Source organism: Plectrocnemia conspersa, unplaced genomic scaffold (assembly GCF_051122295.1).
Source record: "Plectrocnemia conspersa isolate PC_06_02 unplaced genomic scaffold, ASM5112229v1 ptg000010l, whole genome shotgun sequence".
Taxonomy (NCBI): Eukaryota; Metazoa; Arthropoda; class Insecta; order Trichoptera; family Polycentropodidae; genus Plectrocnemia; species Plectrocnemia conspersa.
Window position 1 is genome coordinate 12,971,710 of NW_028277174.1, and position 18,974 is coordinate 12,990,683.

At 31.5% G+C, this 18,974-nt stretch overlaps 1 protein-coding gene across 1 annotated transcript in view; it reads left to right on the forward strand.

Moving 5' to 3' along the window:
• Positions 1 to 521: 521 nt before the first annotated feature.
• The window catches only part of jvl (javelin-like), a 153,338-nt gene continuing 134,885 nt past the window's right edge, over positions 522 to 18,974 (forward strand). The window contains exon 1 of the mRNA XM_088194291.1: positions 522 to 969. Within this exon, the coding sequence (XP_088050417.1) occupies positions 922 to 969 (48 nt within the window). The 5' untranslated portion in view covers positions 522 to 921. The remainder of the gene's footprint in view (positions 970 to 18,974) is intronic.

Here is an 18,974-nt window from a genome sequence, read left to right on the forward strand (position 1 = left end):
CGTGAATTTTTGACTTCTGAAAAGATATAATTGTTTTTTGCGCTCTCCTAATGGTCAAAATTTTATTTAGAAATACTTCATTATATTCTCACTTGTTGTAATTAAAAGTCTTAATATGAACGGTAGAAAACATAGCGTTTCCACTGCGACAGACACGGCACGGTTTTAATACTTTTGAAGTGGATTCCAAACAAGGGAGTATTTGTTCTCCCATTGAATTTCACCAGAAAAATGCATGTCTTTAAATGAAATATTAAAAAGCGACCACTGACTGGCCAACGTTTGATCCTCCTACTGGAAAAAGCTGAAATAACGCCCCTGCATTAAATGTAATTTTAAAATGATAATAGTAAATTTATATATTTATTAAGATACTTATATATATCGGCTATTTTTTTTAAATCATACTTTTAATTTGAACATTCACTAATATTTGAATAAATAAGAATTTAAGAAACGAAAACGAAAGACACTGTCTGACAGTTGATAACTCGGTAGCTTATTGTGAACGTCGGTAAAACAGTGTCCTTTTACCGACGCGCTAACGTCAAAGTCCCGATCTGGTCCGACAATCGCGATGTCGGCTGCGTAGCTAAATTGGAAGTTAACAGCTTATCAAAATCCTCAATTGGCTGTATCTCGTGCGGAAAGTTTAGCGTGTGCTATGTAATATTATATTATTGCATCGGGCGTCATGTTCCCGAAGTTTGGATTCAGATCCTCGCCATTTCTTCCATCGGTCACGGTCTTGTGAATAATTTGCAATATTCCATCATGGGCACTTAATATTAATGGATTTCATATTATGGTATTAATCAGATCAATTAGTAGCAATACATAAATTAAGTTGTCAATATGGTTGTTGGTAGTGTTAATTCTTAATTTGCGGTTTGTGACCACTTCATTGAAACGAATATCAACATGAGTCGCAACTACTATGCACAGACTGCCACGGCGTTTGAATATACGGTAAGTTTTTTTAATTTTTTGTGTTACACTTTCATTAATATCTTAAATGCATAATATAAAATATAATAAGTAAATATATTTCTATGAAATTTGGCTATTTATCTGACGTGTTTTGTTGAACAAATGAATTATTAAGTTATACATTATGAAATGCTTATGTTGATTGCTTATGAACAATTTAAATCTTTTGTTTTTATATCCTTAATACAAGACACAAATTTATTTTTCATATTTGGATTTTCTATTTGGTCTTCTTTCTAGTTGTTTTTAGTGAATGTGACTCTCCTTTTTATAATTTTATTTAACACATTGAAGAGCGTTTATTTTACACACTTAAAATAATTAAATTTGATTTAAGGCTTTCATAAATGCTGACTTAATAAAAGTAATTATTTTTTAAGATCTAATTCAGCTTAAATCAGACATGGAAAAGATTAAATTTAGATTTAGTATTATTAAAGATTTAAGATTAGATTTAGTTAATGTGGCAAAATATGATCAATGAAAGAGGTTATTTTTCCCTTTTTATTTAATATTTATTTTACTAAAGTTGTATTAAATTAATTTTTTGTACATACTTTTTTTAATATATCATTATAAAAAGTCAATAAAGGTGAAATTGGTAGTAGTATCCATTTTTTTAGCTTAATGATTTTTTAATTTTTATTTTTACTGCTATCAATTATATGCTGGCAAAAAATAATCTTATTAAAATTGTTAAAGTCGGAGTCGGTAAAATTTTAAACATCTCCACAGCCTTGGTTATAAATCAATATGTTCAATTTTCTGTTGATAAATATGTTATATGATTGTAAATTATATACATACGTTAGATTTGCTTTCTAGCATATGCCATGAAATGATTTATAATAATCAACTGTGGAATCATCTTTGGTTGTAGTTGGATTCATTAATTTGTCTGGAACTATTTCATTTTCTTTACCGCTTTGTTAATACATGCAAATTTAAGGCGGTGTATACAATATGTATATGATATACACAAGAGCTAAGTTAATTTAGAAATCTAATGGTTGTTCAAGCGTTCCATAAATATATGCAGTTTCTTATTATTCAAAGTAGTATAAATAAACAGATAGGTGTCTATATTTAATAATTATACCTCATGCAAAATTTTTTTTTTCATAAAACACGATTCAATTAAAGTAAGAATTGATCTTATCTTGTTGTTGTTGTATTTTAGTTTATTAATTTGTTATTTATTAATCTGCCAGCTTTCAACAATATTTAAATAATATAAATTTTGGACTGCGTAAAATGTAGATCATCGTAGCTTGGTCTTAAGTTAATATTCTAAATAAATACTTGACTGAAAGGGATGATCAAAATATAAAAGCTTGAATGTTGAGGTGAAAGATTTATTTCGAAATTTCTTCAGAAAGAGTATGCCTCACTATTTGTCATTGCTTCGGCCAATCGGGTCTAAAAGAGAGCTTTAAACATATCTACGAGTAAGTAGTGAGACACCAAACTGAAATCAGAATCTGTAAATCGTCTACTTTACAGATTACAATCAATAGCTATGCACAACCTAGCTTGAAATTATTAATCACTATACTCATTTGTGAAATTATAATTATGTGGGAAAACCTAATCTGTGATGACCGATTGTAATTATAATTATATATTAATCACTAATTCTAATATGTATTAATATGTGTGACTATACTTTCATCAGGGTCCTAAAGATCAACTGATAAATATTTGTTACTGATAGCATTCAGTATAAGTGTGGTGGCTAGGTAGAAAGGAAGCAGGGTCGTAATGTTGCAATGCAAAATTTGATTTAAATTGTAGGATTTTATTGAGATCAAACATCAACGCACATATGTAATAATACTATTAAAATGTCGACGGACTAGTATTTAGTCAAGGCCCTAACTAAAGCGAGCGTAGGAAAAGACTGAAGGACATTATAAGATTTTTTTTAATAATATACTAATGGCGGTCATATTTCAGTACTTTGGTTAATTATTTTTAATATCAAATTAATTTTGCCTTAACACTTAACTGACTACATATATTCCCACGTTTCTTATGCACTTACAAAACGTACATACTAGTATATATAATATATGATACATATATATGGTGTGTGTACAAGTGATTTATAAAAATGATTTTTTATTATCGTTGATAAGAGAATTTAACATGTTAATGATATAAAAACTACAATTACATATTCACGTACATTATGTGCATATATTTTCTGATTGTCTTCCACCTCATTGTATTTTATAGTGTGTATGTATATTTTTTTATTCAACCTCTTCGTCACGTTTTCAGATCGTGATCGACCGCTCTAAGGCGGATTTCTTGTATGACAAAACTGAACGTTTATTACCACGCCATTTGCCTTTCTTCGCGAATTATATGTAGAGAAAAAAATAATGAAAGAAATTCAAGTTCATGGAGCAGTCTTTAAAAGAAATTGCAAGCATTTATTTTATGGATTATTATTATTGCATTTTATGGGATTTTATTTATGTATTATTAGAATGTTGCAATTAAATATAATTGATGAAACTATACGATACTTTTCAATTTCTTAAAACAAAATAAAATAAAGAGTCCGAAACTCCCGGATATGTTTCATCCAAGCACAGACAGATTTCCGGTATAATCTCTGATAAGTTCAAGCTATTCAACGGTTAAATATTATCATAACCTTCCACAATCAAAAATATACGATAGTTTTATTTTATGTAAATATTTATTTCAAAATATAGTCTGAATTTAACAAAACATCATTCTTGAGACTCATTAGCTGTTAATATTGGCAATTTTATATATAATATATATTTTTTATAAAAAAATGGTCAAAATACAACTAAACTACTATTTTCTTTTAATATAAAACAAGGTCTTTATTAGCTATGCAGCGGAAACGTTTTGAATGTTAATCTAATAAATAGTGTTTTATTAAATACAATTTTGAGATTCAATTGAATGCACAATGAGAATATTTTAGTTGATTATACTCATTAATGAAAATTTAATACATATATAAAATAAAAAGCCTTCCAACTTTATTCATTTTGCTCGATGTCTAGCTGGTTGTTGACATTTACACGGTAAATGTTTTCACATGTGTTAAAACGGCAATTAAACACCATTATTTACTTGCAAATTTTCCTAGCTTGTCTTCAAATTTTGCTATGCTCTGATATTCCGTATTGTCTATTGCTTCAACATGTTTCTATATATTTTTAATTCATTAAAAACATACGTTCCAGTGGCATGCCGTCCATATATGCGGTAAATTCAAAACGTCAACCGCATGTACGGTTGATGGCGAGCGTGTTTATAGTCGATCAACCGTGCATGCGGGTTGACGTTTTGAATCTACCGCATGTATGGACGGCACGCCACTGACACGTTCCTATATATTTTAATATCATTTTTGACCATTTCTAAATCTACTATTCAGTCATAAAATCAACATTCTTTATTTGTAATATTTTCTGATTATGTTTTTACTAAAATAATGCATGATAATATTGATTATAATCCTAGTTTTTCGGCTTTTCTGATTTTTGTGAATACTTTCATTACAATGAAATTTGATAGTCGACTGATTAAAGTATCTTTCATGGCTTAACAGTTTTATGGTTATAGATTCCAGATAAACTTAGCGTAGATACTGTTGGTAACCTTCAATATGAGTGCCAAAATTTATTTAGTATGCTTAAATTAATTTTATTTTTTTAAATATACAAATATTGCTTGTCTCCTCTATCGCCTCGTAGTTCTGCCATCACACGGAAGACTATTTTTTCTACTAATATAAAATTGTCATATTTTTGACCTTGCTATTTCTAAAGTAATCGACATGGTGTCACGTTTTCAATTTAAATCGCAGTTGGTTCTGCAAACGCGATTGTGGGTCTTCGTCACATTTATTCGCTTGTGTTTTGCGATGCTATGATCCCCGAAAGGCTTTCGGATTAAGACGTAACAATGTGCGAAACTCGGGGGCTTAGAAAATATGGTAATTCGAGGACAAAAGGGTTTTCCGGCGAGACGAGGGTCGAAAGCGGATTTTATCCGATGGGAAGGTTTTTTTAAAATATATTCATTGCGCATAATGGCACCTATTGTATTTGGAGATTTTTTAATCGATTCGAATTTATTTTAGTACAGTCGGATGCTGGGCTGTAAAACGTAGTGAATAAGGGGGCTTGACCTGTGGGGTCATGGCCGTTCGAGTACCCCAGATGTCAGGTGCGATTACCATTATTTTATTTTTGTCTGTGAAATATCGAATTACTACCAAATAAAAATACCACTAGGCACATTTTTGTTGAATACAGAAAAATGTGCAAAAAGCACAACGAAATATAGCTTAACCTAACCTCTCTTTCACATTTATGAGTTAAAAATGTTAACAACATTTATTATCCACTAGCAATTTATTCATTATATAAAATTCGTTAAAAAAACTAATAATATAATCTAGGCTGTAAAGGGAATAGCCCCGGCGCCGGGCCCGAGGAAATAGTTCCTCTTTATTGCACGCGTCCTACTTCATCGAATACTGTACTATCAATGCCCGGGGTGGACAGAACTTAAGACATGTCTTTAGTTGTCTTTATTACCTTTTTGTGTTACCATTCTATTCACAAATGTTTTTCGTAGGCCTAAAAGTAGTTTTGTTGTTGCGAAGGAGCGTTTCATTATCTCGCATTTTGAAACAAACGTAAGACTTGGCGTATGAAACTGTAAATTGACTGACTTAAAATTGTTACAAATTAATCATTTATTAACTAAATAATTTAATCTTGCAACTTTATGTTAAATACCTTAACTATGCATTATTAAAATTTTATTTAATTATAGTATTATTATTTTTTTCATTGATAATAAAAATATATCTCGCGTTCATCTTAGTAATTATTTACTGCCGTCTGTGGCGTGATCGAAGAGCGGCTTTGTCTCTCTATTTGTATTCTCAGAGTTTAAAATGACTATATAATTTAACCGTTTGGTCTCAGCTATTAAAACGCAAAAAACGTCGATGGAGCGCGTCGGAGCGCGAAACTTTCTTTGACATCATTTTGCATATAGAGTAAAGTAGTACGACGCGTCTGAGCGACATCCTCGGCAGTATTCTTTATGGTCTCAGAATGCAGTTTCTTTTTCGTTTGATAAACGGCCATTATGTCTTTGGATTCTGTAAGATGAGAACGTGATCGATTATATGGAGTTTTCCACTTGTTTATATGAGCTATAGAACATTATTAGAATCGTAAGGTACTCGATATTATTTTAATTAATAGTACAGTATCAAATGATCAACTGGCGGATAAAGAATTATCTTGGCATCAATGGATGTAATAAATTGACATTTAATCATTAATTAAATTAATTATGGTATGAGCGTAATAACATAAATCTAGAGGCAGAGTTTTTTATTTTATATATAAGCTTTCATATATGGCACAGGAAGTATACACGATCGTTACTTCACGGAGACTTCCTTTTCATTGATTTTCTCGTGGAAAGTCTTGGAAATGTTCGATTTTAAGCACTCGACCCGTCGAAAGCGGTTTTCGTCGGCGTTTAAATGTCGCTTTCGTGTCGTCGAGAAACCTAACTAATCTTTAGTTGTTTTCGGCTCTCAAAGAGCGATTTTGTACTATATATGTATGAACATATAGCTTTCATTTTATCGTCTGACTTTCAGTACAAAAGTTATGCGAAGATAATTCAGAAAGGAAAACTTTCCTATTGACAATTAACTTGAATTTGTCGGAACTTAATGAGTTTTTAACTGTCGTCAATTGAGGTTTAATTAATTGGTTTTATGTCTAGTATAGAGCCATTAATTTATGCTCAAATGAACCTTAAAATGATTGAGCCTAAGTGGCAAACAACCGTCGATTCTGATTTTTATTTCCACCATTGCATTTATCTTTCGTTGAAATAATCTTATATATAATTGTTTTAGAACAATTTTTTAAAATTAAACATTTAATTTTCCACTCTATAAATCTCTTTGTATGAACGGTGTATTATACGTAAACAAAGGAAATATATTTAATCATAATTAATAAAAATAAAAATAGAGTTGGCATGGTGATTTTCGAGTCTCCGCTAATAAATTCTTTTGTTGTCGACCAATGAAAAATAGGTATTTTAATATAAAACAAGATGGCTGATAGTAACGTGACAGCAGTTGTTAATAATTCTGCGTTGTTGGATTTGACTTAATATAAATAATCGGATTGCAAATTAACTAGGTATGTTATTACTATGAAAATGAAATATATACACGTGTAAGGATTATAAGAATACATTGATTAAACTAGATAACAATCATAAAACAATCTTCGTGATGAAATCTTCAAATTTTGAATTCCCGTCGACGGACTGCGAGGCCGAAAAGTGAGTTTTACCTTTTACAATACATAAACATTATCATTGCTTCCCATTTAATGCATATATACGTTAAATTTAACTGACCCAGGTGCATTTTAAACGTGAACATGTATACTTGTATTTTTATATTATGCTTGAACAGTTCATCTGCTGCACCGAAGTTGAATTTCTTTATATATTGTTAATACAACACAGTTAAACTGGAGATTAAAACACAAACCATTTAACCGCAACATTCGTGACTGTTTATCGCCGACCCATTGACTCATATATTATCGTACAACCCAATTGATAATCACTCGGTTTTCTCATTGTCTCTTCCGATCGCTTTTCGTTCAGACGCCATTTCTTATATGCATCGCGGCTCTTTGTTCCCTCGTTCTCACCGAACGTCGTTCGCGTAAGTGGCAATATGCCACATGCAAACTATTGTACCTGCGAATAATATATATGGTACATAAATGCTTTTTGTGACTCGAGAAAACGAGAGATTTAACCATCGAAAACGGTGTAAGTCCAATTAATTGCGTGAAAGGTCTCGTGTGTGATATTTGGCTGTATGTTGAACACATATAGTACTCCTGGATTTTGCAATGTCTCTCTGTCCACAATGATGGCGTTTGTGTCTATTGTGCTTTACGTGCAAGGCCATGGTCAGTCTTCCGTGAATATCACACGCTGACGATGATGATGATGATGATGATAGTTTGCGGTGGAAATTTTTGGAAATCTGAGACACACCCAGAAGTGCCCTTGTCCCGTTGCGTTGGTCAGCGTGAGAAAGTTTCAAATGCTTTCAGGTTCCTCTTAAATTAGATCAGGAACCGAACTAAAAAGTTTCTAATCTTTATATTCGACACACAAGTGTGTAGCTTTTTTTGCTATATTTGCTATTCAGCTCTCGATTTGGATATTACGGCACACGATTAGAATACATACACACATTTCGCGCACTAGATACTTGTTAAACTCGTTTCTTGTGTGAGAATAAATAATGATATGCTTATTAATGTCTTAAAACTTTGATATTTTATTAAATTACAATTATCCTGTCCATCATCACTTTTATATCAGGGGTATTAATTTTTGATATAGGGCAAAGTATTTTGTTAATAAATTGATATTGTGCAATAATTTGATCCAGTTGTGTCCGAAGTGGGTTGAACTCTGTATTCCGGACGTTGAGCTGAATGACGAAGACGTGGAAGAGAGAAGCGGTTGCTACTTCGATCTTCTACGTCTTTCACTGCTCGGCAGCTTTTCTTGGTTTCGAGTTAGGACAAACTCAGTGAGTTCAAGCTGAAGAGCTCTGGTTAAAATTGTCGGGATGGTATTATTTGAGCCCTGTGTTTCTGCTTTTATACACATGATCATATTATGAAAATTTCTGCTCGCCCATTTTTTTCTGAAACGTCCAATTATGATCATTTGAGGGTGTAACTCGATTAGTTGTATCATTGCATGTTTTCTAAAAAGCAAAAAGTTTGGTATTGCGCGTTGCCTGAAGTTCAAACATGCTGTAACGGCTATTTCAGGAAGCAAATTCCTTGAAATTTATGACCGACACAATGGCTATAAGCATCCTCAAAGTGCTGTCGATACAATATAATAGCACTAATAGCATGATAGATTCGAATAGTTATTGTGGTGCATTCTGGACGCTAAAACATATAGATGTTTTTTTACTTTTACTTATACTTATAAAAAGTTTTGTTTCTCACGCTCAGTGCGTCAATTCCACATTAAAGCTTTTAGAATATTGTAGTATATTGATGGACCTGACAATCATATCGTTTCTTTGCTACATTTATTCGAAGCTTATACATAGAAAATGTAAATTATATGCATCGTAGTTGATATAAAACCTTGAAGTAAATACATATTTTTTACTTAAAGAAGCGGCTACATCGCTAAGCCTTTTATATAAATATATAATTATTTGTTTATATATTTATCTCACCTGTTGCTCTTCACGAAAAAAATCAACAAGTATATGAATAAAAAAATACTTAATGTCCTCGTATCATACACCTGATAAATGACTATGATTTGCCCCGGTTGAAAATTACACGGCAATTAATCGCAAGGGAATAAATGTCAATTTGCCCTAACGGGGATGTGATGATTATCAACTATAAACAACGTAACGCAAATCGTTCATTCTATGAAAAAAAATAGTGATTATAGTCAAATTGTCGATTGCTTAATCCATTCACTGTAGTTATAATGTCGAGGTTATATTCACGTGTGTGTGTGTGTGGATTTTTTATGCATTGAAAGAGTCGAAAGTGTAATTTGTTCGCTTGCATATTTTTAAAGACAGTGTTTAACTGGATACTTCGATTTAACTCGTTACCGTTATTTAAAGATGCTATTTTTTTATTAAGTGTATTTGAATATGTAATATATTTTTTTTGTTATATTGTTATAAATAAAAATCTATTTAATGAATATATTTAGCAAAGCGAATATTAGTTAGGGTTCAAATAAATTCTGGGATAGTAAATTAAATGATTAAACCCTTTGCTGTTTTGTTTGTATAATAATATAATTATAATCTCATTATATTTATACTTTAAAGTGAATGGCGGATTTACGATCTAAATCTAAAAAACACTACTGAAGACATAATTACTCATTAAAAATATTTATAATATATCATTAAATTAAGTGTAGAACGTGACGGGATATCCCTATACTTTTTTTTTCACTTTTGTGTAAAATATAAAGGTATATGATTTGTTTATTTATTAAAATGACTTATATGATGATTTATACGTATTTTCATTGATTTTTTGCTTTATACTTGCTTAATTTGTTTTGTAATTAAGTTTTCTTTTAATTACTGTAATTAATTGATTGTACATAATCGAGGTTTCATATAACAATTTATGACTATAATTAAAAAAATTGAATTTATCAGATCAGTCATTTTTTTATGTGTATGTATATATGTATGTAATCAAGATGTTAAGTCGTTATGGTTGGCAATTAAAATAATTTATGTATTAAATCTAGGTTTTTTCCTTATAGTAAAATAAGGGTTAATGTCAGTTTTGATACATTTTATATTTATTGTAATATAAAATAAAAATTGTGATTTCAATCATTTTTTTAAGTACATATGTTTTTTGCATATATGTCTACTATTTTTAACTGTGTAATGAAATTTTCAAACCTTACCGATTATCCATTACCTGTGGAGCACGTCAATTTTACACGCCCGATTCTTTTCAGTATTTTATATGGATGACAAGTTTCCTCGACGAAATCTTCCACTATTATGTGTTTTATCGATGCTTTGGAATATAGAAGTATTTTTTTTCATTTCTCGTATACTTTCCGTGATAGATTCGGGCGTCTGCATTATCGGCAATTTATTGCTCCGTTGATTTGGTTACTTGCCTCGCCATTATGTCGGTTGCGCAAACTGTAAATTGAATTATCTCCCAGTGAGTCGGTGTGGGTTCAGATGAGGATTCTGCCCTAAATATTACAGGTGAGCGGTCATTCATATCGAACCGAATTTATTACAAAATCACATTTGTTTTATCAAAAACGTGCAATGGTTGTTAGATTGTCAGAACAATTCATGAGATTTGTAAGGTTTTGTATTACATATTAGTAGTAGATTAACAATTATCACTTTTCAGAAGGCAAAAATTCACCTCAAAAGCAATAAAATCGTGTCGGCTCGTTATCGAGCGACGGCCAGATTTTATTGCTTTTGACGTGGAGTTTTGGTTTCTAAGAAGGGATAATGGTTTTTTACGCTCTCCTATTGGTAAAAAATCGGTTTAAATGTGTTTTATTCGATTATCACTCGTATTATTGTTATAAAAAAATCTTAATATAAACGCTTGATAATTGAGGATTTTCATTGCGATGGCACGATTTTATTGCTTTTAAACTATTTCGCATAAAATATGATTTCAGCTAATTTTTATATTTATTTGTAGCATATAAATGGTTAGCTCGTACCCATTATTATTTATTCAAAAAATAATAATACGTTGTTAAAAAATATATAAAATGCCATTTTTGTCATGAGGCCCGGAATCATGGTTTTCCCAGGTCCTTGTGTTTACTCTCGACGGCCCTGCTCATAGGTCCATATTATATACAATAGCTACGCCACTAGATTTTATGAAAGTCTTCAGTCTTCAGAAAGGCCGTTGTTACACAGATAAATTACAGTCACACTCGGACGGGTGTATAATAAAATATAGAAACCGCAATTTAACACTTTTTCATCCGATTCTCTTTGTTATAATAAAACCATGGAAATCGAAAATTATTGTTGTTCTGTGAGAATATAAAATAACGATAAACCATGTCTAATTTTAAACAAATTTATAATAGGGTTACATGCCATAATATGTTGTCATTTATTTTTATTAGATTGTCTTTGAATATATAACAATTCTGTTTTGGTGCCAACGAATTCATATTTTTTTATGTTTAAACAGTATCATAATTGTATTATAATAATATCTAAATTTCATTAGCGTATAATTAGGTATTTACTACTTACAATGTTTATTATTTTCTATTAGTAATTGTGTACTTTCCAATATAATCGTTCATTCATGCAGAAACCATTGATTGCTCATCTATAAAAAAAGTGCATTTTGATTATCTTTTTTTTTCTTTTGAACTCTTACTTAATTTTTATTAAATTCAAACTCAAATAAGTTCAAAGAATGTTGCATAAATCATGGCGATTATTAATATTCTGGTGAGAGATTAACCATGTAGTGACGTCAAGCATAAAGGTACGTCAATACTAATAGACTAGGCCTCTTATAATAATTTCTCTCTCATACACCAATAGCCGCGCCACTTACCATCTAAACTTGCGCATTGATATGAATCGCCCACATCCTCTAATTCTATTATTATGCTTCACGCTCGACTATAAAATTGCACTTATTTACCAAACAAAGGTCATTTTTAATTGCGGCCTTTTCACGTTTGTGTCTCTGTTTGTGTCAGTCACGAACCGTGACGCAATTGCAACAGACATATTGGACCGGTAACCGAGATATCGGTAACCGCGAAACGTGATAACTACCAGCCGCTAGTGATTAATTGCGCCCGAGTTAGAAATTAACACGCGACAATCAGAATGGGGGGCGGCAGGCCAAAAATCGTGATTCGATTGTGGTAGACCTTTAAAATTATTTTGACGCTCGGTATATGTTTATAATATGGTTTTGGCTGTAACTATATGTGTTTACATCTCGTTTGCGTGTTTGTTTCGAGTTTGGTTATTGACAGGACGAACGCTGAACGAATTCTGTTGAGCCACGTCAAAAGTTTATGACAGCCGAGTCGAAATATTAGGTACGGTAAAATTGTTTTATGGACGCGTAAATAGACGGTAGAGTTAACTCTGAGCTTCGAAACAGTTTTGTGCTTTATAGTTCAGTTAAATACATAAAAAATATCTTTGTTCTCATTTTACGACAGCTTCGCGATAACTTTGATTACTTCAGATGAATAAAAGCTTTTGCTATGCTTACTTTTAAACATTTATGTCATAACAATATTATGATTTAGTTAGGAGCACATCTCAAACGTAAGTTATTGATCCGTTGGTATACAGATGGGCTGAGTATCTGTTTTTATACGCATGGCCAGCCTGAGGGAGGTTTAGTGCTCGCTTATTTTTCGCTGCAAATTATAGGTGTAGACTTTTCAAACCGTCGTACTGGAGTTTAAACATTATGCCAAGTGTCATTTGGACAGGTTTCGAATGACCGATACACAATGGGGCAAACTTACATTCTACGTGCTTTCGTTTTGTAAAGACGTACCCAAATAAAGCTTTTAACATTAACCCGATTTATGTCCGATCTGCACTGGTCGACATAAGGAAGCCACTTTTAGTTAACTAATCCCTCCATTATAGGTACAGTATACTTTAATACTTGTTTTGTTTTGAATTTTACGATGGATTGAGTTATGCCACATTTAACGCCATATAAGTAGGTATTGGAATAATACCGGTATTACCGGTTACGATTTTCCAAACGAATCTTATGAGATAGGGGCGCGTAAAGAATTTTTTTACGCACTTTGTTCATTTAAAATGCTACATACTTTTTTTTTTAAATAGATTTATGTGATTGAGATTTTATTAATTTATATAATCTTATTTTAATTATTGGACATTTAATATTTGTTTTAGAATAGCTCAATATTTTTTATTTTCGAAAAATATATTTATTGTATACTGATAAACTTCTACACATGTTAAAAATAACTCTAATTAAATTTTAGTTATAAATGCTTATATAAATATTATAGAATATGTAATACAGTAGACCCCCAATAACACGGTAAATTAGGGACGTGCTATTTGGAAGCCCGTTACTTTATGTGAGATATCTCACGACACGCGCCTGATTCGTACGATTGTATTACAAAAAATGTATGAGTGTTTTCTAGTCCCCCAATTATACGCACCCAAATAGCACGTCCCCAATTTATCGTGTTATTGGGGGTCTACTGTACTGCATAATATCCTACGCCGATAACACTACTTAGCTTAATCCCTCACAATGCGCATTATTTTATTATTCGCTTCTGATTAAAGCATTGGGAATAGTTGTTTTTGTAGTTTTCTGCCATGGAGATATCGTTTTCAGTTAATAAAATATACGGATTTGAGAAAAAAACCGGTATTTCATTTAGTAATACCAGTAGTACTTGCTTTTCCAGATCATAACTCCCTTTTCGTATCATATGCATTTTGAATTTCTTAATGTCTAGGAAATTTTGCATTGATTAAAATAAATGGTAGTCGAAAGGAGCAAGGTCTGGAGAATAAGGTGGATGAGTTACAGCTTTCCAGTCAAGTTCTTTGATTTTATCAAGAATAAATTTCATGCATTGTCGTATTGTAGAATATTCTGTTGTGTAGGCCTTTTTTACTTCCTCGTGTTAATAATCCAGGTGATCAAAGTAAATACTTACTGTTATTGTTTGGCCAGATTTAAGAATTTCGTAATGCACAATTCTGTTGCAATCCCACCATACACACAAAATAACTAAATTTAATATATATTATATTTATCAAATAAATATTTAATGAAAACAAATGTACTGAAAATAAAAGTTACATATTTTGTATTGATTATTATTTTTCTCTATACATTGCTATTTTTATTTATATTACGATTGAATAATAAGGGGCTTCGTGATAATATAGAGATTGTAATAGTTACTAAAATTACTCGGCGTAATAATTTATTTTTGTTTGTTTGCAATGTATTTATTTATGTGTATCCATTAGATCTGGGTGTAGCAATTATGTAAAATTTGCATATTCACTTTTATAGTATTATTCCGTATCACGCTCAAGCCACGAGCCGAATACTATTTATCGTAAACAACATAATTGTTCGCTTTGTGTTGTTGAAATCGATCGACAGAAAGTTCATAGCCATAATCACCATCAATCCCATTCATTCATCCGTGACCCCGTCTTGCACACAAAACACAATATGCATAATATACGAATTATATATGGCTTTCCATTTTTCATAAGCCGATCTCGCCATATATGAACTCGGTTTCATATCTGCTCCAAATCGACGTTTCGCCACACGTCACGTTATCCACAGATGCCGTCTTAGATAGAACCATATGCCAATAATGTGACGACTTTCAGTTTCACCTTTCTTTATTGAATTGCGATTTGTTAAACGTTATAATTGTAATGCTTTTGCGTGATTGTGAAGTACATCGTTGTACTCACTTGTGTATAATCAAATCGTTGCATTTACCGGGACCGGTTCTAAAATTACTTTTGATGCGTTTCGAGTGTGAGGTTAAAGTTCCGGGATACTCGATCTTATTATTAATTATATCATTTATAAATATGAAGGCAGTTAAATACAATCTATCAGGTTTTACGCCTAGAAGTTAATATAATATATAGGCGTTAACGTTGCGATTTTATCATTACATGTTATGTTATAGTTCGAACCTAATCGAATTGGCGTATATAATATGTATGATCATATTATATCGATTTTAAAAAATACAGTCCATTAAGGAGACGTATACATAACTCATAAATCTTTTTTGTATAAATGATAAAAAACATAAATAGTCACAATTTTCAATTGTATGGCACTATCAATCCTCAAGTGCTTTGGTTAAAGCTTTTGCGTTTAACTAGTCTCAATATAAACTAAAGTATTATAAAATATACTTTGTCTATTCCACATTAAAAAATACGCTATCGCTTAAACTGAACCTCTAGGTCTTCCTGCGACTGCTTCGTCTGAATTCTCATAATATGGCGTTTTGCGCTCGTAATCTTGTATATTTGGTCGTTATACAAAATCTGTAATACCTGCTTTTGTTTTCATTTCACCAGCCATCCTTATCATAAGAAGGGAAGCATTTAGAATTACTGCTTTCTACCGTAACTAAATGTATTATTTTATGTTGACACGTCGCGCATATAGTACAAAAATATGTTTAACTAAATTTTAAAATTTTACGTCGTTATTTTTAAATATCGGCCGGTGGGATTTTTTTGTACAGGTAGGGTGGGTTGATATTTTGGCCTTCTGGGACTAAAAGCGATAATATTATTCTACTTTGTTATCCTACCCCGATAAAACTACTTTAGCATCATTTTATTCTCCGCTTCTGCTTTCGAGCAATATGGGCATCGTCGTTTTCGTAGTTCTATGCCATAGAGATATCGTTTTCGACAAATAAATGGGCGTTTCAATTAATAGGATCACTGAACAAATCTTGCCACGATGGCAAGTTAGTTCATAAATATATTTATTTGCATAAGGAGAAGTTGCTGCTGAAATCAATTTTACCATAATGGCGTCATTAATTTAAAGCAGTAAGAAAATATGCCAACTCTACTATTTTTTTTGTAAAAAACATCGTTTTGATAGGGATATAAAAAGACGTGTCTAAAACTATTACTTATGAAACGCTTATTGAACAATTAAACAATCATAAACGTAACGCATCTTGGTTACCAAATGTTTAGCACCTAAAGGGTCTATGGCCACTGATACTGATTTATTTAGGTAATACTTGTTACAAATATTGTTATGGCTAAGAGATGTTTGCTCAAGCCAAGCGGTAAACTCACGCCCGGTTGTCATTGTACTACTGGCTTCCGTACTTTGCGGACGCGGCGTAAGCCTGCGTATAATGTTACGTATAAGTAAAATACAACGTAGTTTTTATTTTATGCCTTCGAGCCTCAATAAAACAACCATCGCAAATGGATAAGGTAACACGTAAAAAATGCCAACTTCTTAAAGATCTATATTTAAAATTAAATAATGGGGTGTTCTTAAGGTTTTATAAGTCAATTACAAAATAAATCATTTCACATATGTAAGTATAGATATATATTAGATTTATTTCATGTTTTCTATTGTTTATGATTTACACAATATGCGCATACGGAACAAACTGCCTCATTACATTTTGAGATGTTTAGTGTATTATTATGGAAATTCTACTACTTTTTCATTATTAGAAATAATCGTTGTCCATAAGGAAATTTGAAAATTCATATTTTTAGCAGATTGTAGACAAAATTACGCCATTAGCGGCACACGCTCACAGACAATAACATTCGTATTATTCCGTCTTAATTATAATAGAACTTTCGCCCGTTTTTCGTTTTAAATTTTCTGTCACGGTAGATTTAAACAGTATCAAAATGTATAGGCAATAAGAGCCGAAAGTTTCCCATGCATTATACAAATTGAATCCTATTTCTTTAACGGGTTTATAATGACCCCTTTTCGTTTTAGTCGCCACATTGACAATTCGGCATGTGCGCGAATTAAGCGTAGAACGTATCAAGGGAAGACGAAGAAAAAGAACACCGCACAGTGACGATATAGGCGACTTTCCCTCAGTTTATTGTCTCTGAATCACTTTCGTTTTAATACACTTTTAATACACGAATGGATTCTTTCTTGGTTGCCAATGCCGGAACAGCTCTTGGAAATTGTTCAATTACAAACGCGACGCATACAGTCTAACATAATCATTTCTATTGAAGTAAATAATTTACAACTTAGATTCAAATCTTGTATGTACTACTGTGGACGCAATCATTACGATTACTTGGTCGCTTGATTTGAATTCGAAAATAAATGCTTAATGGAGAGTTGTATGTCGAGGAAAAGGTACAGGCAAAAAGGAAACTCTTCCGTATATAGATAGTTCTTTAAAGTGAGCTTTCTATGGAAAGTATTAAATTTATTTTTTTATTGCGACCATATGACGTTATATGACTAGATCAAACGTATTGCCATATTTTACGTGTTTTTGTCGCAGTGTTTCGATCGCTGCAGGGTCCTGACCTACGTTTTTCGGCGCCGCTCGCTCGTCTGCCCCCATAAAATATGTTCATGATACCTACAGCTTCTTCTTGCGACGATGGCAATGAGTGGTGTTTTTTTGCGAAGACGAAGGTTGATTTGTAAATTTGGGTTAATGTGTGTATATATACGAGATCGGCAGATTTTCTTTTGTGTTGTTTTCTAAAAAAAATATACATAAATAGCGTTGCTTATCTTCGATACATTGAATGTGCTCTCTTTGTGGTGTCATCGCTCTTTCATTATTATGATTAATTATATTTTTGGTACTGAGGTAAATATTATTTTCATTGATAAGTAATGCATGAAAAAATGAGATTATCGGTACGTTTTAAAGCATTATATATATTAAGTCATATTTACTAAAATAAATATCGTCGTTCCATATGCTATATTCTGAGCATCGACGATTGTCGACACCACCCCTTGGCAATTTCAAAGACTCATTGAATAGACGATATGCCAAAAATGCAATGAATTGTATACTTTTACTGTCAGCAAAAATTCAATAGTATTTAAATACGGATACGATCCTTATTTTCTTTTGTAAATTCAGAATACTTTTCTCTAAATCCTCGTCAACAACAAAGAATATTTCACTTCAGAACGCTACTAACTAACGTATCGTACAGAACGCGATTCGCCGATAAATTGCTAAAGTGACGTTTGTTCGCAAACATTAGCGATTTTGATTTAGTGGAATTTCTTAATTGTATTTTGAAAAAAATCTTTTCAGTTTGACCGACCAGTTAAAAAATATTTAAAGTACCGGTCCCAAATTTACTTATTATTTTTCTTCTTACATGACCTTTAAATGCGCGATTAGCCAATGCAATATATTATAGCTTCATTAACTTTTACTTAAAACAAATATTTTTATTGTATTTTTGTATGTGATTGATTTAAATATATTAATTATAGCTTATTGAAATATTAAACTTATGTTGAAAAATGGTTCCAAATTATATATTTACATTTGAAGAGGCAGAAAATGTTTAAAAATTAACAAATTAAACCACAATATAATTTGTAAAACAAGTTTTAATCATGCTAAAATTGATAAAATTAAAATCATATAAGCAAAGAGTGATTTTATAATGCGAAACGTGGGCTTGTTTAATAGTTACAAGCTTATTAAGTCTTGGCTCAATTTTAGACAGTGCTGCGCTCAAAGGGTAACCAATATTTACACTCTTCCTGTACTTAATCTTAATAATT